The sequence below is a fragment of the Panthera leo genome, chromosome B2 (genome assembly GCF_018350215.1).
Source record: "Panthera leo isolate Ple1 chromosome B2, P.leo_Ple1_pat1.1, whole genome shotgun sequence".
Classification (NCBI taxonomy): domain Eukaryota; kingdom Metazoa; phylum Chordata; class Mammalia; order Carnivora; family Felidae; genus Panthera; species Panthera leo.
In genome coordinates this window covers 122,314,783-122,328,395 of record NC_056683.1, presented here as the reverse complement: position 1 = coordinate 122,328,395, position 13,613 = coordinate 122,314,783, and the positions used below count along the sequence as shown (strand labels likewise).

The window sequence follows — 13,613 nt, the reverse complement described above, 5'->3', positions numbered from 1 at the left end:
GAATATTAAGTATCATAGATAATCGTTTTCTTGCTATTCATTAGGTAAATGGTGGATTTTACTCGTGTTTTTTAATTTATTACCGGTATTTGTATGTCATATGCTTTTATTTCTCTAATGGAGTAATGGCCCAAACCATATCAACTGTTCTCACCCCAAGTGTACATACTGCAGTCATTTTGAAACTTGGCCTTAAAAACATTCTTACTTATTCCTACTCTTCTTTTCCTTTCTTTAAAATAACAACAACAAAAAGTTAAAAATACTGAAGAACTGAACCTTATTCTTGAAGTTTCCAGACTGCTAGTTTTTAACTGGCAGTCTGTATCATGTTTTCAGTAGTTACGTAAAACAAATATTGAAGGAGAATGGAAACAGGCTGTATCAAAGTTTAACACCCAATCATTTTAGTTATGTAATCATTTTTAATAGGGGATAGTTTTTTTTTTACTTGAAAAATATCCCTTTTATTATAAGATTCAACAGGGTCTTTGTCTTTTTAAAAATAGCACATATTTTTTGTTTTCTCTATTTATTTTGCAGTAAACATAAAAGTAGAGAGCAAGATCATTCTCGATCTTCATCATCTTCAGCGTCACCTTCTTCTCCCAGTTCTCGGGAAGAAAAGGAGAGTAAGAAGGAAAGAGAAGACGAGTTTAAAACTCACCACGAACTGAAAGAATACTCAGGCTTTGGAGGAGTTAGCCGACCACGAGGAACCTTTGTAAGTAATAGAATTACCTTTGATTGTTGGTAGGGCTTTACTTTAGAGCACTGTACATAAAGTAAAATTCATGATTTAGACATTGTTGCGAGTCATTACTTCTGCAGTTAGAATTAGTCTTGGAAAGTGAAATTGTATTTGTATATATTGATTAAGATATGCCATTTAAGGGTTGGGAGGAAGGGCTGCAGCTGGGATGATGCTTTCTTTGTATACAGAGTAAAAAGTGTTTCTGATTTTTAAAGAGCTGTATATATATATGTGTATATATATATATAATTATATATATATATACACATATATATACAACTATACACACAGACACACACATACATATATCAATTAGATACTTTTTAAAATTTTGGAATCAATAACTGTACATGGTGCATGAAGACCCAAGAGTCAAGTAAAGTTACTGAGATCCAGTTCTTTAATCACTTAGTTTTTGAATAGATATCTTAAAGCATTAAAAAAAAAACCCTAATCTCTGTATCACAGCTATTTTTATTTTGCCTGTTTTGCCTTCCAGTCCTTGTTTATATGTGTATAATCATAGAAATCATATAGCTTTTGTTTTTATTCTACATAGCATACACATTATCCCTATGTTTGCATAAATTTGTTACAAGTATTAATTACAACTTCACAGTAGTGCATCTTCTTGACTCTTTAATTTCTATATTCAGATTCCTACCTCGAGTGAGTATCCAGTCAGTTATTAGTAGGGCTCATTAATTAGATCATTTGTGAAAGAGAAGAGCTTTGCTTATATGGTGATAGGTGATAGTTGAACAGTTGGGACTCCTATAATAATTCAAAGAATTAGACCACTCTTTTGGGTAGTAAAAGGGGAAAGAACCAACTTAATTATTTAAAAAAGTAGTTCAGGCTATGAAATTGTAGTCAGTATGCTAATACTTAAATTGACTGCATTTCTTAACTTATTCAGCTTTCAGTGGGCAGATTTTTTTTGCCTATAGTATAAAATGGCCACCCTTTCTGTCCTCAGTGGCTGTGAAATTGAGATTTAGGAAGGAAAGTAGGGAATTTGTTTTTTGTTACTGCAGTAAAATTAGAGTTTGCATGTAACTAAATACCTTTTGATTGCATTACTAAACAGCTTTGTTAATGTTAATCAGTTTCGAATTAGAGGCAGAGGAAGAGCCAGAGGAGTTTTTGCTGGGACAAATACTGGTCCAAACAACTCAAATACTACTTTTCAAAAGAGACCGAAGGAAGAGGAATGGGATCCAGAATATACCCCAAAGAGCAAGAAGTACTTCTTGGTGGGTGTTAGAAATCTGTGTTTATTTGGTTTGCATTAATTTTCAAAGCATACTGGGTGAATACATTTGAGTACAGGTATCCACTACTATGAGGAGTTTTTGCCATAATTTAGGAAACCTTTTAAAAATTCACTACCCAGATGATTTGAAGTTTCGAAAATGTGGGTCCCTTTAGTCCTGTTTATATTTTATTGATGTCACCTATAGGCTGATCAGGGTAAACTAAAACTATACCTGATTAGATAGCCACATTCAGAGAACATTAACATAGGTTTCATATCTGTCTATAAGACAATGACAGTTGTAGAAACATCTCATTAAGATTTATCTTCCATCATCACAGCTGTTTGTTTAAATGAAAGACAGAAGAATTCTTTCACAGAACATGTAATTAAGGATCTCAGGGAGGCTGTGTACTTCCTCTGGAATAAAAGGAGGATGAAAAATTCCATATGGAAAGTTGCTAGCTACACTAATTTGATGCTTCTTTGTGATACTTTTTCCTCTGAAGTAGTTTTCTAAGGGGTGAAACTAGAGGAGGTGGGTCCTGAAAGAGTTTCTAGGTAAAGATGGAGATTTTCTGTAGTTTGGCATGGGAGAAAAGGGTCCATCCAGCATTATAGACACTTAGGAAAATACCAGAACTATTACCAGAAGTATTTATTTCTTAAATAGCTTTTCAGAGATCAGTTCTGAAGATTAGTTGTTTTGCAGAAGCAAGGAGGAAGATAGTACTAGATTTATAGAATTGTGTCTTTCATTTAGTGTTTTATGAATGTATTTGAATACACCTGAATACCCGTGACCTGTCTGCTAAGTGAGAGGAGAGAGCTAAATGATGAAGTAGATCTATGTTGTTTGAAGAATGGGCAATCAAAAATTAGCTTCTGTTTGATTCTTTTGAGTAGTTTAATGAACAAAGTCCGAAAAAGTTTTTAAAGGGTATTAATGCATACTGTTTGCTCAACATATGCTCCCCTAAGAGGAAATTTATACTTGTTTGAATTGCTTGAGTTGACAACGTGGACAGTAAAAGGCACTTTATTCAGTTATAGGAAAGTTTAAAAGATCTATCTTGTTTTTGATTTTCAGAATTTATATATTCACAGACTGCTCTTTATGTTAGATACCATGAATGCAAAGACATACATCATTTCTTGGCTGGAAAAATTTAGAAACAAAAGTTCAAAATATATGTGTAGTGGATTTCATCCAAGGCAGGAAATGGAGGATTATTTCAAAGAGAGTGATTGGGAGAGCCTTCATAGAGGAACTGGGATTGAATATTGAGCTTAAAAAATAGACAGGTATACTGCAGATTGTAGGCGTGAAACATCCTGAGATAGAACTCTTTGGCTAGGTGGTTGGTGTAAGTTTGGTAAAATTAAGAAAAAGCAGAAACTAAGTTGTGGGAGGCTATATCTAAATAAATACGGATTTTAACCAGAGTTTAGAAAAATCATGGTTGTACAGACCGATCTGAGAGTTACTGAGTGTCTGGACTAAGGGGCTAGGTAATGGAAAAGTTAAAGTAATATTAATGAGGACTTACTCAGGGATCTTGTATGTAGTTGGGTATTGGTAGTAAGATGAAGGGATCTCTCTAGGATAGGGAATACAAGGGAAAGGATCCCATTTGAGAAGATTAAGTTCTGTTCTTGAGGTGCCTGGGAGAAATTAAGTGCAGATGTGCAATGGAAAGTTGCTAATGTGAATCTAGAGAAAAAAAATTTAGGAGCCATCATCTTCCAGGACATAATTAAAGCCCTGTTAAGATCACCCAGTCAGAAGAGATTAAAAGGCCACCCTGTTGAAGGTGGGGCGAGCAGTGGGTGAGTGATAGCAAAAATATCACACTGTTAAAAAAAAAAAAAAAGTCAGAGAAGTAGACCAAATGTTATAGGTCAAAAGATTAAGAGGGAAATGAGAGGTGGACAAGTAGATAGTAATTAATACTTAATTTAGGCCACACCTTCATTTTTCTATGGCATACTTTTAGAATCCGATGTTGTAATTTTTTCTTGTAATGGGACATATCATTTTCGTTTGGCATTTAGGTAGTAGTTTTACTAATTAAGAAGAAGGTTATTTTAAGATTTTAGGAACTTAGAAGTAGCAAATAACATTTTATGTATTGCTATTTTGGGCTGTATTTAAAAACCTTCATTTCTATATAAAACATACACTTGGATTTGTCACAGACTAATGTGCACCAGAAGTAACTTTTTTTTTTTTTTTAATGTTTTATTTATTTTTGAGACAGAGAGAGACAGAGCATGAACAGGGGAGGGGCAGAGAGAGAGGGAGACACAGAATCTGAAACAGGCTCCAGGCTCTGAGCTGTCAGCACAGAGCCTGACGTGGGGCTTGAACTCATGGACCGTGAGATCATGACCTGAGCTGAAGTCGGACGCTTAACCGACTGAGCCACCCAGGCGCCCCAGAAGTAACATTTTTTTTAAGCTTTTAAATTTTATTTGAGAGAGTACACGCATGCACAGTGGGTGGGGGATGGAGGGATGGGGCAGAGGGTTAGAGAATCCCAAGCAGGCTCCTTGCTGTCAGCACAGAGCCCAGTGTGGGGCTCCATCTTAAGCTAAAATCAAGAGGCGGATGCTTAACTGACTGAGCTGTCCAGGCACCCCCAAATTAATATGTTAAGACATTTTTTTTTCTTACAAATCAATTCCCAGAGTTAATTATTTTAGTTCTTAATGAACCATTGAAATGACAGCTCTGGTTTTTACATGGATTTTTAAATTTGAAAGATTTTGCTTCTTTTGCAAATATATTTTATAGACCGCTATCGTTGAGACTAGAAACATAAACAAAAATATTCATAAGAAATGAGGTTGAAAACTTTTAGATGTTCTCCTAAGAGTAATTGACGAACATGGAGCTTTTGACTATATATATATACACACACATATATATAAATTATATATATATATTATATATATACACATGTACATATATATGTATATATATATACACACATGTATATATACACACAGACACACACATATATATTTTTTTAAGTTTATCAGAGAGCAAGAGGGAGAGTGTATGCATGCGTGCAAGCAGGGAAGGGGCAGAGAGGGTGAGACAAAAACCCAAGCGGGCTCAGCGCTGCCAGTACAGAGTCCAACATGGGACCAAACCCAGGAACTGCGAGATTAGGACCTGAGCCGGGATCAAAGACGCTTAATGGACTGAGCTGCCCAGGCACCCTGCTTTTGCCCATACTAATGAAACATTAATACTTACTAGTAATAATAATAGTATTTATTGAGCATATGCACTGTGCTAGGTTCCTGTTTTACATGTATAAATTTATTTCATGCTTACAAAAAATCATTTCGAGGGGAGTCCTTTATTCTACTTTTACAGATGAAAAACATTGGGGTATACAGATTAAGCAGCTTGACCATGGTTAGTAGAATAGGACTTTGGATTTGAACCCATGCCTTGGGCTCCAGAACTAGGGTTCTGAAAGCACCCTACCTTTCTTTCTCCAGTATTGAGTAATAGTAACATTTGTTGTATTCTTTTCTGAAAATTCTCATCTCAACACTTGGATTTATGCAAAGATATGGTGATGTTTTCAATAACAAGTAGGAAAGATAGTCTATCTTAGAACCTGAAATTCTGTGGAGGGGTGAGTATGTGAAGAGTTGGAGCAAGTAGGAAAGTACTGGAGTGGATAGGTTCTCAGTGTAGAGTTGATGTCTTCTGAGGAAGAGAAAATCTCTGGTGGGGAAGGAGTTTCAGGGTAGGAGTTTTAATCAGTTAGCCCTTTGAAACATGATCATTCTGTGGAGAAGAGATAAGAGGATTCAGGAGGTTTTGTTGTAATATGGCCTCCTTTGTTAATGTGTTTTTGTGCATTACAAATAATTTCTCTGGTCCTTTATCATGTGAAGTGATTCATTTAAAAAAAAAAATGTAGTAGGACTAATATCTTAGAAGTTAGAACTTGAAGATTAAGAGTTAGTTTGCTTAGCATTAAAATGTCCCCTAGCTGCCAGGATACTCTGAAAAATACAATCTTTTAGCTGCTGTTGGGTATTTAAAGGTGATGGCTTGTTTAACTTTAGTGCCTAGCTTTGCCTCTGCTTTTTCTATTTCTGTAGCTGTTAGTTGCCTTATATGGAAATCATTTACTGCCACCAGATACTTGGGAAATGTATACTGTGGGTGATGGCTGAAGGAGTAGTGGAGAGAACTAGTTCTGTGACCTTGGGCAAGTAGCTCAGTTTTGCTGTGCCTCAGTTTCTTTAGATCTAAAGTAGGATTAGTAACAGTATTTTATAGGGTTGTTTGAAGATGAGAGGAGTAAATACGTGGAAAGTGCTCAGAACAACGTCTTACCCTTAGTAAGCATTATTAATACCACTCTTTGCTTGCTTGTCATACACTGGGATGGGCACTTTTTATAGATCATCTGTGTGACTTCATGGTTATCTCCCAGTTTTTAAAATGAGAACGTAAAGTCACAGCTTCTGTTTAGATTTAAACATGCCTCTGACTCTCAAAACCTGTTTGCTTCTTCCCACAAATAAGTGGAATACTGTGTAAATGCCACAAACACAAACTCTTAAGTGGTGGTTTGTGCCAATACCAAAAGGGAACCTGAAGTTATGTAGTTGTGTGGGTATCATTTTGAGTGAGAGAATATTTTAAAATACTTTATTTCAGGTTTGTAATTAAACTTTCTGACATTCTGAAATCTACACTTTTGATAGTTCCTCAACTCGCTCTTTTTGGAGTCATACACACCTCTAGCTTGTCATTTTTCATCAGCTTGTTAAAGATAGAGGATTAGAAATTGGTAAGTGCTCTTTTGCTTTGTGTGTTACTTGTGTAACTGAGCTTTGCAAGTCATGCCAGGAGGGTGATCTGTATTACACGAATATGCACAAAGGCACATTCTGTGTTTTGAAAAAGGTGCTTATACCACATAATACTTGAGAAAAAGCTTTGATGACTTTTGGACAGCTGGTCAATACCAGTACTTCATAGGTTATGGAACATTATTTGCATTATACCCAGTATCTTATTAAGGGGCATCATTTTGCCTCTTTCTCCATTTTTGTAGGTGACAGACTTGAGAGTTTGAGGTGGGCAACAATTAATTAAATTATATTACAGGTGAACTTTGGCTTTTTGTTTGGTATTTTGCGAAAATACTCCTCTACTTATCCACAAAGTGAAGGGCTTTTCAGTTTGTAGATTGTGTTTGATTAATGAACAATTTGTAATTGGGGAATATCTGTATTGGGGTAGAGTTAATGAAAAATTAATGTTAAAATGTAATAGAAAGCTGTAGTACTATGTTAGTGAAGAAGAAATAAGTTATTACTCTAGGGACCATGCTGTCATGATTTAGCATGTGAAATTCTCTAGCCTAGAAGATTAATGTGCCATATACGTTGATTTAGATTTAAATCTCTGTAGGATTTTAAAATCTGTTCCTACATGTATGGTGTAATTCATATCATTTATTTTATTTAATAAGTGTTGCATAACATTTTTGTGACTGTTACGTCTTTATGACTGGTAGTTTTGGGGAAAAATAAAGGTTATTTTATCTCATTTGCATGCAGTATATTAACAAGTGGACTTAGATTGAAATAATGGAAAGCAAAAAAGTCAAAATTATGAAAGTTGGCAGTAATTTAGCAGTTGAGGTTCTCCAAAAAATTGGACAGTTTGCAGTGCTTGGGTTATAAAGCAGTAAGATGTATTTACTTGATTTCACAATGGAGTACATTTTTACTGTAAAATTCAGTGTTACTGGCTTTGTTTTAATGTGTTTTAGACATTTACCAATGTCCCATACCCCAGTCTTCAGAAGATTTATACCATGACTTAATGGGGCTATAATCATTTTACTTACAAGAAAGACATTTTAGTGATGATTGTTTTTAACCTCTCTGTAGCATGATGACAGAGATGATGGTGTGGATTATTGGGCCAAAAGAGGAAGAGGTCGTGGTACTTTTCAACGTGGCAGAGGGCGCTTTAACTTCAAAAAATCAGGTAGCAGTCCAAAATGGACTCATGACAAATACCAAGGGGACGGGATTGTTGAAGATGAAGAAGAGACCATGGAAAATAATGAAGAAAAGAAGGACAGACGCAAAGAAGAAAAGGTAGAAAATTTCATCTTGTTAGTGATTCTAATGGATTTTCTTCATTATGGGTTTGGTGGGCCAGTTAGTTCATTATTTCATTTTTAGGAACAATGATTATTACGGATAATTTTCACTCCACATTTTTGCTAATCTTTATTTTCTCTTTGTTTTTTTAGGAATAGTAAATCTGAAGTGAGATTGCAACAGAGAGCAGAACTTGCACCCACCATTTTTTTACCTGATTTTTGTTTTCAAATAAGAATGTAAGCATTTTACTTAAATTTTACTGTTTGCAAGTAGTCAATAGAAATTTTGTTTTAAGTCTTCAAATATCTTGAAAAATAGTAGACTGTATGTTGAAAATTGTACTGAAATAAAGTAGAAAATTGTTACGTACCATATTTGTAACTATCAACTTTTAAAAAAATACTTTTACTGTTTTTGTTACATGCATTGTAATTCGCTTTGTCTATAAGATATGGTCAAGTACAGCTCTGTGAAAGTTCTGATTCTCTTCCTTCCCTGTTTGTTAATGTTTATTCTGAAGTAAACGTTAGCTCTACATACAAATCCCTGGACAGAAGTTGTTTATAGAGACCACACTAATTATTTTAACTATATACATCTGTTTAACATTCTCCTTAATTCAAACACACTACATTGTAGGGTGACTAATTTTTGAGGTGTACCACAGAAAAGGTTCTTACTTTGGCAAACTAAGCTAATTTAACACGTCAGCAAATGTTTAAAAAGAGAAAAAAGCTTTATCAATAGTTAAAAAGTACAAGCTATTAAAAGATTGAAAATTACGAGAAAAAAAATTTTTTTTTTTAATTGAAAGCAAGCAGTGGCCTATAAAACCATTCTTAGGAGCCTTTACTTTTGGGGCTGAAAATTCAATGTTTTTTCTATTCTTATTTGAAAGTTTGAGTCATGGTCTTAGATATCAGCTAATCTTTGAGAGAGGAACTGGTCTGTAATAATACAGATGACAAAATCCATTCTTACTGATCATCTTCTAAGAAACAGAACAAAACCTGTAATCCTGGTGTTGGTGTGGAAGAGGATTGTCCTGCAGAATAAGTTGATACATTAAAAAGATGTACCTGATTTCATATCTTACATATTTATTTGAGCTTTTGGACAGCTGAAACATTAGTTTGTAGTCTAACCATAAGGAAAAATAGGCAAAAAAACCATTATGTTAATTAGTATTTTAAGTAACTTGTTTTTCAATAAAAAGTTTTGACAGGAAGTTTGTTGCAGCATTGGTCTAACTTGGTTTTTACTTTTTCCCTATTTTCAGTTGCAGTTTATAAAATGGCTTTTTCTTTTTCTTCCCAAGGGTTCTATTCTTCAGGTAGATAATCTTTCAGATGTGGATTATCTTTTTGTTTGTTTATGCTGATAGCTCTTAAGATGAAAACTCAAAATAGTAAATTTCACTGTCAAGTCTCTGTCAGTGACCATCTGTAAAAGTAGTCAAATTTCATTTGTTAATTCAGGAACCAAGTTAGTTGTATATGTTTGCATTAAAAGGAGGAAATGCTTGTTCTGTTAACTGTAAACTTTTTCAAAGATCTTAATATATGGATCTTTCATCCTTCGTGATTTGCAGTGCTCCTAGCACCTTGATTGCAGCCAAAGGCATTTGCTAAGAACTGTAAGGGAAAAATAAGAAAACAAAATTCAATATACATGATGTTTATGGCCCTAGGACCCTTAGTATTGCATGATTTCTCCTATTAATTTTGTCTTTTCTGAAATCGTTAGAGCAGAGGAAATACTGTCAAAGCAAGTTTGTTGTTATGTTAGTCAGGACACAGCTAATATTCTCCTAGTCAGAAGAATACTTAATTACATGCGAAAGCAACATGGATTTAATCTTCAACACAAGAATTTTCATAACCGTTTTATTTTATACAAATAAACTTAGCTTTTATTTTAAGTTATTATTTGGTTAGATACTGGATCTCTGTGCATGACTATAAATGTGCAGTTTTGTTTTTCCACTTAAGACAATAGGAAAAAGGGAATTTGCTGAGAAATTATTTAATAGGGAGTGGGAATAAACCTACCCAAATTCTATCAGCAAGTTATATTTTAAGTGCAAATGTGCTGATTTAACCCAAATAGATACATGATTCGGTTACTTTTATTCTATTACACAAAATTGAGGAAAGAGGATTATACCAGAATTTAGTAAGAAGGGTGATAGAACTCTGCAGTAGGATGCCATTGTGGATGTTCTCTTTTTCAGAGCCAAACATATGAAAAGCCTATGTTGTGTTAAGCCACATTTAACTCCACACTTCATAACATGTTACAAAGCTGAATGGTAAGGGTATTTGTTTACAAATGACAGAAAATAACTCTTTGATACCTGCATTAACAGACTTCCTTTTGCCTAGAGAAGGAAAATAAAAATGAACCAAAGGATATTTCCAGAAAGGATTAAGAAACCTGTTTAAGAAGGCCATGACTCAGTCTTTAGGTGTGTATACCTTTCAACATTCTAGGAATTTTAATATAAAATAGCAAAATATGTTTTTCCAATTGCAGCCTACTTTAAGGAATTAACTATTGTTCCCTTTTGTCACAGTTAAAATCAAGTGTTGGGAATTAAATTATAATTTGAGTAAAAATACTACCCAATACGAACGAATGTAGATGGCTAAACGATTCTTACTCAGTGTGTTGTATATTGCAACAGGGACCCTTGTAAATTGTCATATGCCAATAAAATGTCATAAGTGGTAATAGCCGTTGTTTGTTTACCTGATTTTGAGACTATTTCTGTGTATCTGATCTATACAGCTGATTTCTGTGACCTATTTATAGATTTTTGAATACCAACTCCTCTGTTAGTAAAATTACTGGTATGCTATGGCTTTTTTGGGGGGTTGATACATCACAAAACTCAAACCCCATATACTGTTATTTTTTTGTTTTCCCTGGTAATTCCAAGCTGTTATTAGAGAATACAGGAATTCCAGATTTCTAGTCTAGTTCTCCTGTTCTTGTTCTTAATACAAGAACTTGCCAGCCATAATATTATGGAGAATCAGCATTACTTCTCTTTTTAAAAACTATAGTAGTACATTAATAACTAAAAAGAGGTTGGATTTTGTTTTGTTAGACTATAATTTTGTGTAAAATCTGGTGTAATTCTTACCATGCCCCTTTTAACAAAGTGGACCATTCTGTCAACTTGAAAAAAAAAGCATTTTTCACAGACATTTGTGTGCTAAGACCTATAGTATATATTTTGACTAATAATATATTAGGAGGCAATTGGAGAAAAAAAGTTTATTGTCATGGGATTGTATTAGTCTAGACTTAATAGTCTCTGGATAGAGATCCTGATACATCCTTTAACAAAATTTTAGAATGTTATCTGTTACCATATTATGGTTATCAAATAGTTAAAACCATTATTACATCTGAATGTCAAGGGTTATATTAATGAAGTTTTAAGCCAACAGGATTTGTTATTATTCAGTTTCTTAGAATCTCAGAGATATATGGAAATTTGTTTTTTCCATTGTCTTACTCAAGAGCCTTTGAGATTGTGTAGGTTTATGAGCTGGACTCCTTATATTTCTGAAACATTCAGTAATGATAAGTGTGTGTTGACTATGCAGATGAAGCCAAAGTTCTACATTTAATTAAGTCTTCTAGTTCTCTTTATATTGTTACGTCACATCATACTTTAGCCTTTAAAAATGGATCCCATTGGTTAAAAAAAGAGACACAGACATTAGGATCTGTGTTTCCCACTACTAGAAAAAAAACTTCAAATAATGTTTCTTAATTATAATCTCTGCGTAAGAAAAATATTCCCCCTGTCGCCCAAAAATATTTTTCCTACAGATATTTTGGATGATTTAAAACAGTTGAACCTATTGGCAGCACTCTTAAGATGCAGAAGATAATCTTGATTCTTACAAGTAGAAAAGGATTGGGCAAGTGGATTTTAATGCTACTCTCCTAAAAATCAAAATGAGATTTTTCATAGTAATCTCTTGGGGTTGCCCAGCTTCCTGATGCAGTAATGAGTACTCCTTTTAGTAAAACTAGATGATAATTAAGTACACCTTCATATTAAACGACTTGGAAGGATTTTTACTCACAGCATGACCTGTGTATTTGGCAGTGATAACTTCTTGGTACTATCATTGTAATTGCGAATTTCATGGAGTGCATAAAGCCATCGAAAAAGAATACCATTCTCATCCTCCAGAATAGTTGTTTACTTGCTACCTTATCTAGCCCTTGACTATGGAAGATCTTAATTTTTCTGTCTTAATGTACCAGAAAGAGAAAGTAATAAACTTTTTATTAGGGTACTTCTAAAGCTGCCATGGGGGGAATGTTAAGTACTCTTTCAGTTTTTTGAAGGAAATTGAATATCACACCAAATGTAAGCATGAAAAGAAAGTTACAATAAAATATAAAATTTAACTGGTTAATGTCAGTATATACTTATAGTGTGTGCATACATTTGGTGGTGATACTTCTACTTCAAAATCAGAGTGTTAAATCAGAGTGTTGATCTGCTTTTCACCCCTCTAATACTGTGGTAAAGATACCCCCACTGCTGCAGTAGACTCCTGACTTGGACTCCTTAGCCCTTAAATTTCATCCTTTAGTTGCCACCTGTGGGATATTTTTCAGCTGTAAAATTGGTGTCATTTTTAGCTAAAACCCTTCGATGTCTTCTCTTGCCTAAATATTAGTCAAGATGAACAACATGAGCCAGTTTTTACCTTTATGCTTTACCCACTTACCCATCCCTTGTTCACTTACCTATCTTAAAATCTTACACCCTAGCAAAAATTCTAAATTCTTTTTATGTCCTCATTGAATGTAGCACATTCTTTTAGGCTAGCAACTCATTCCATTTAAATGTCTTTATTTGCCAGAATAAATGTTTAGCAATTTGCATTGTGTATGGCATACATACATAGGTATGAAATAAATGCTCCTTGAATGTATAATGAAAGCATGATATAATTGTATATGTATAGAGGTATGATTAGCATAAGCCTTTTTTTTTTTTTTTTTTTTTTTGTGTGTGTGTGTGTGGCTGCTGCTAAAACATAATACAGTGTAAGCTCCCTTAAAATGTGCTGAAGAGACTTCGGATTGCAGTGAACAGAAGAGTTAGATCATTAATTTTTTTTTTTATATGTGGCTCATGTTACTCTTGTGCAGTTCCATGTTTTTAAGAGTAAATATATTTAAAGGAGAGGGACCAGAAGCTTGATGTCTGAAATAGTGTCATGTGAATAGTTGGAATGTTTGCTGTAGAGCAGTGATGACTGAGATGGGTCCTTGCGAGCAGTCCTCAAGTATTTTAAGGGGTTTCCCTTAAAAGAGGAGATAGAGAGTTACAATTCAAATTATATATAAGGATCAGGATGGACATTTGATGTTACTTTGTCCAGCCTCATCATTTTAACA

At 34.1% G+C, this 13,613-nt stretch overlaps 1 protein-coding gene across 5 annotated transcripts in view; it reads left to right on the top strand.

Moving 5' to 3' along the window:
• The window catches only part of BCLAF1 (BCL2 associated transcription factor 1), a 30,412-nt gene extending 19,503 nt beyond the window's left edge, over positions 1-10,909 (top strand). For 2 of the 5 annotated variants that reach the window (XM_042939908.1, XM_042939907.1), the window contains exons 10-13: positions 544-724; positions 1,864-2,010; positions 7,953-8,165; positions 8,324-10,909. In XM_042939908.1, coding sequence (XP_042795842.1) covers positions 544-724; positions 1,864-2,010; positions 7,953-8,165; positions 8,324-8,329 — 547 coding nt within the window. In that variant the 3' untranslated portion in view covers positions 8,330-10,909. Of the gene's footprint in view, positions 1-543; positions 725-1,863; positions 2,011-7,952; positions 8,166-8,323 lie in introns of those variants that run through there. The other 3 variants (XM_042939911.1, XM_042939910.1, XR_006202833.1) reach the window with 2 other exon arrangements.
• The last annotated feature ends 2,704 nt before the right edge of the window (positions 10,910-13,613 follow it).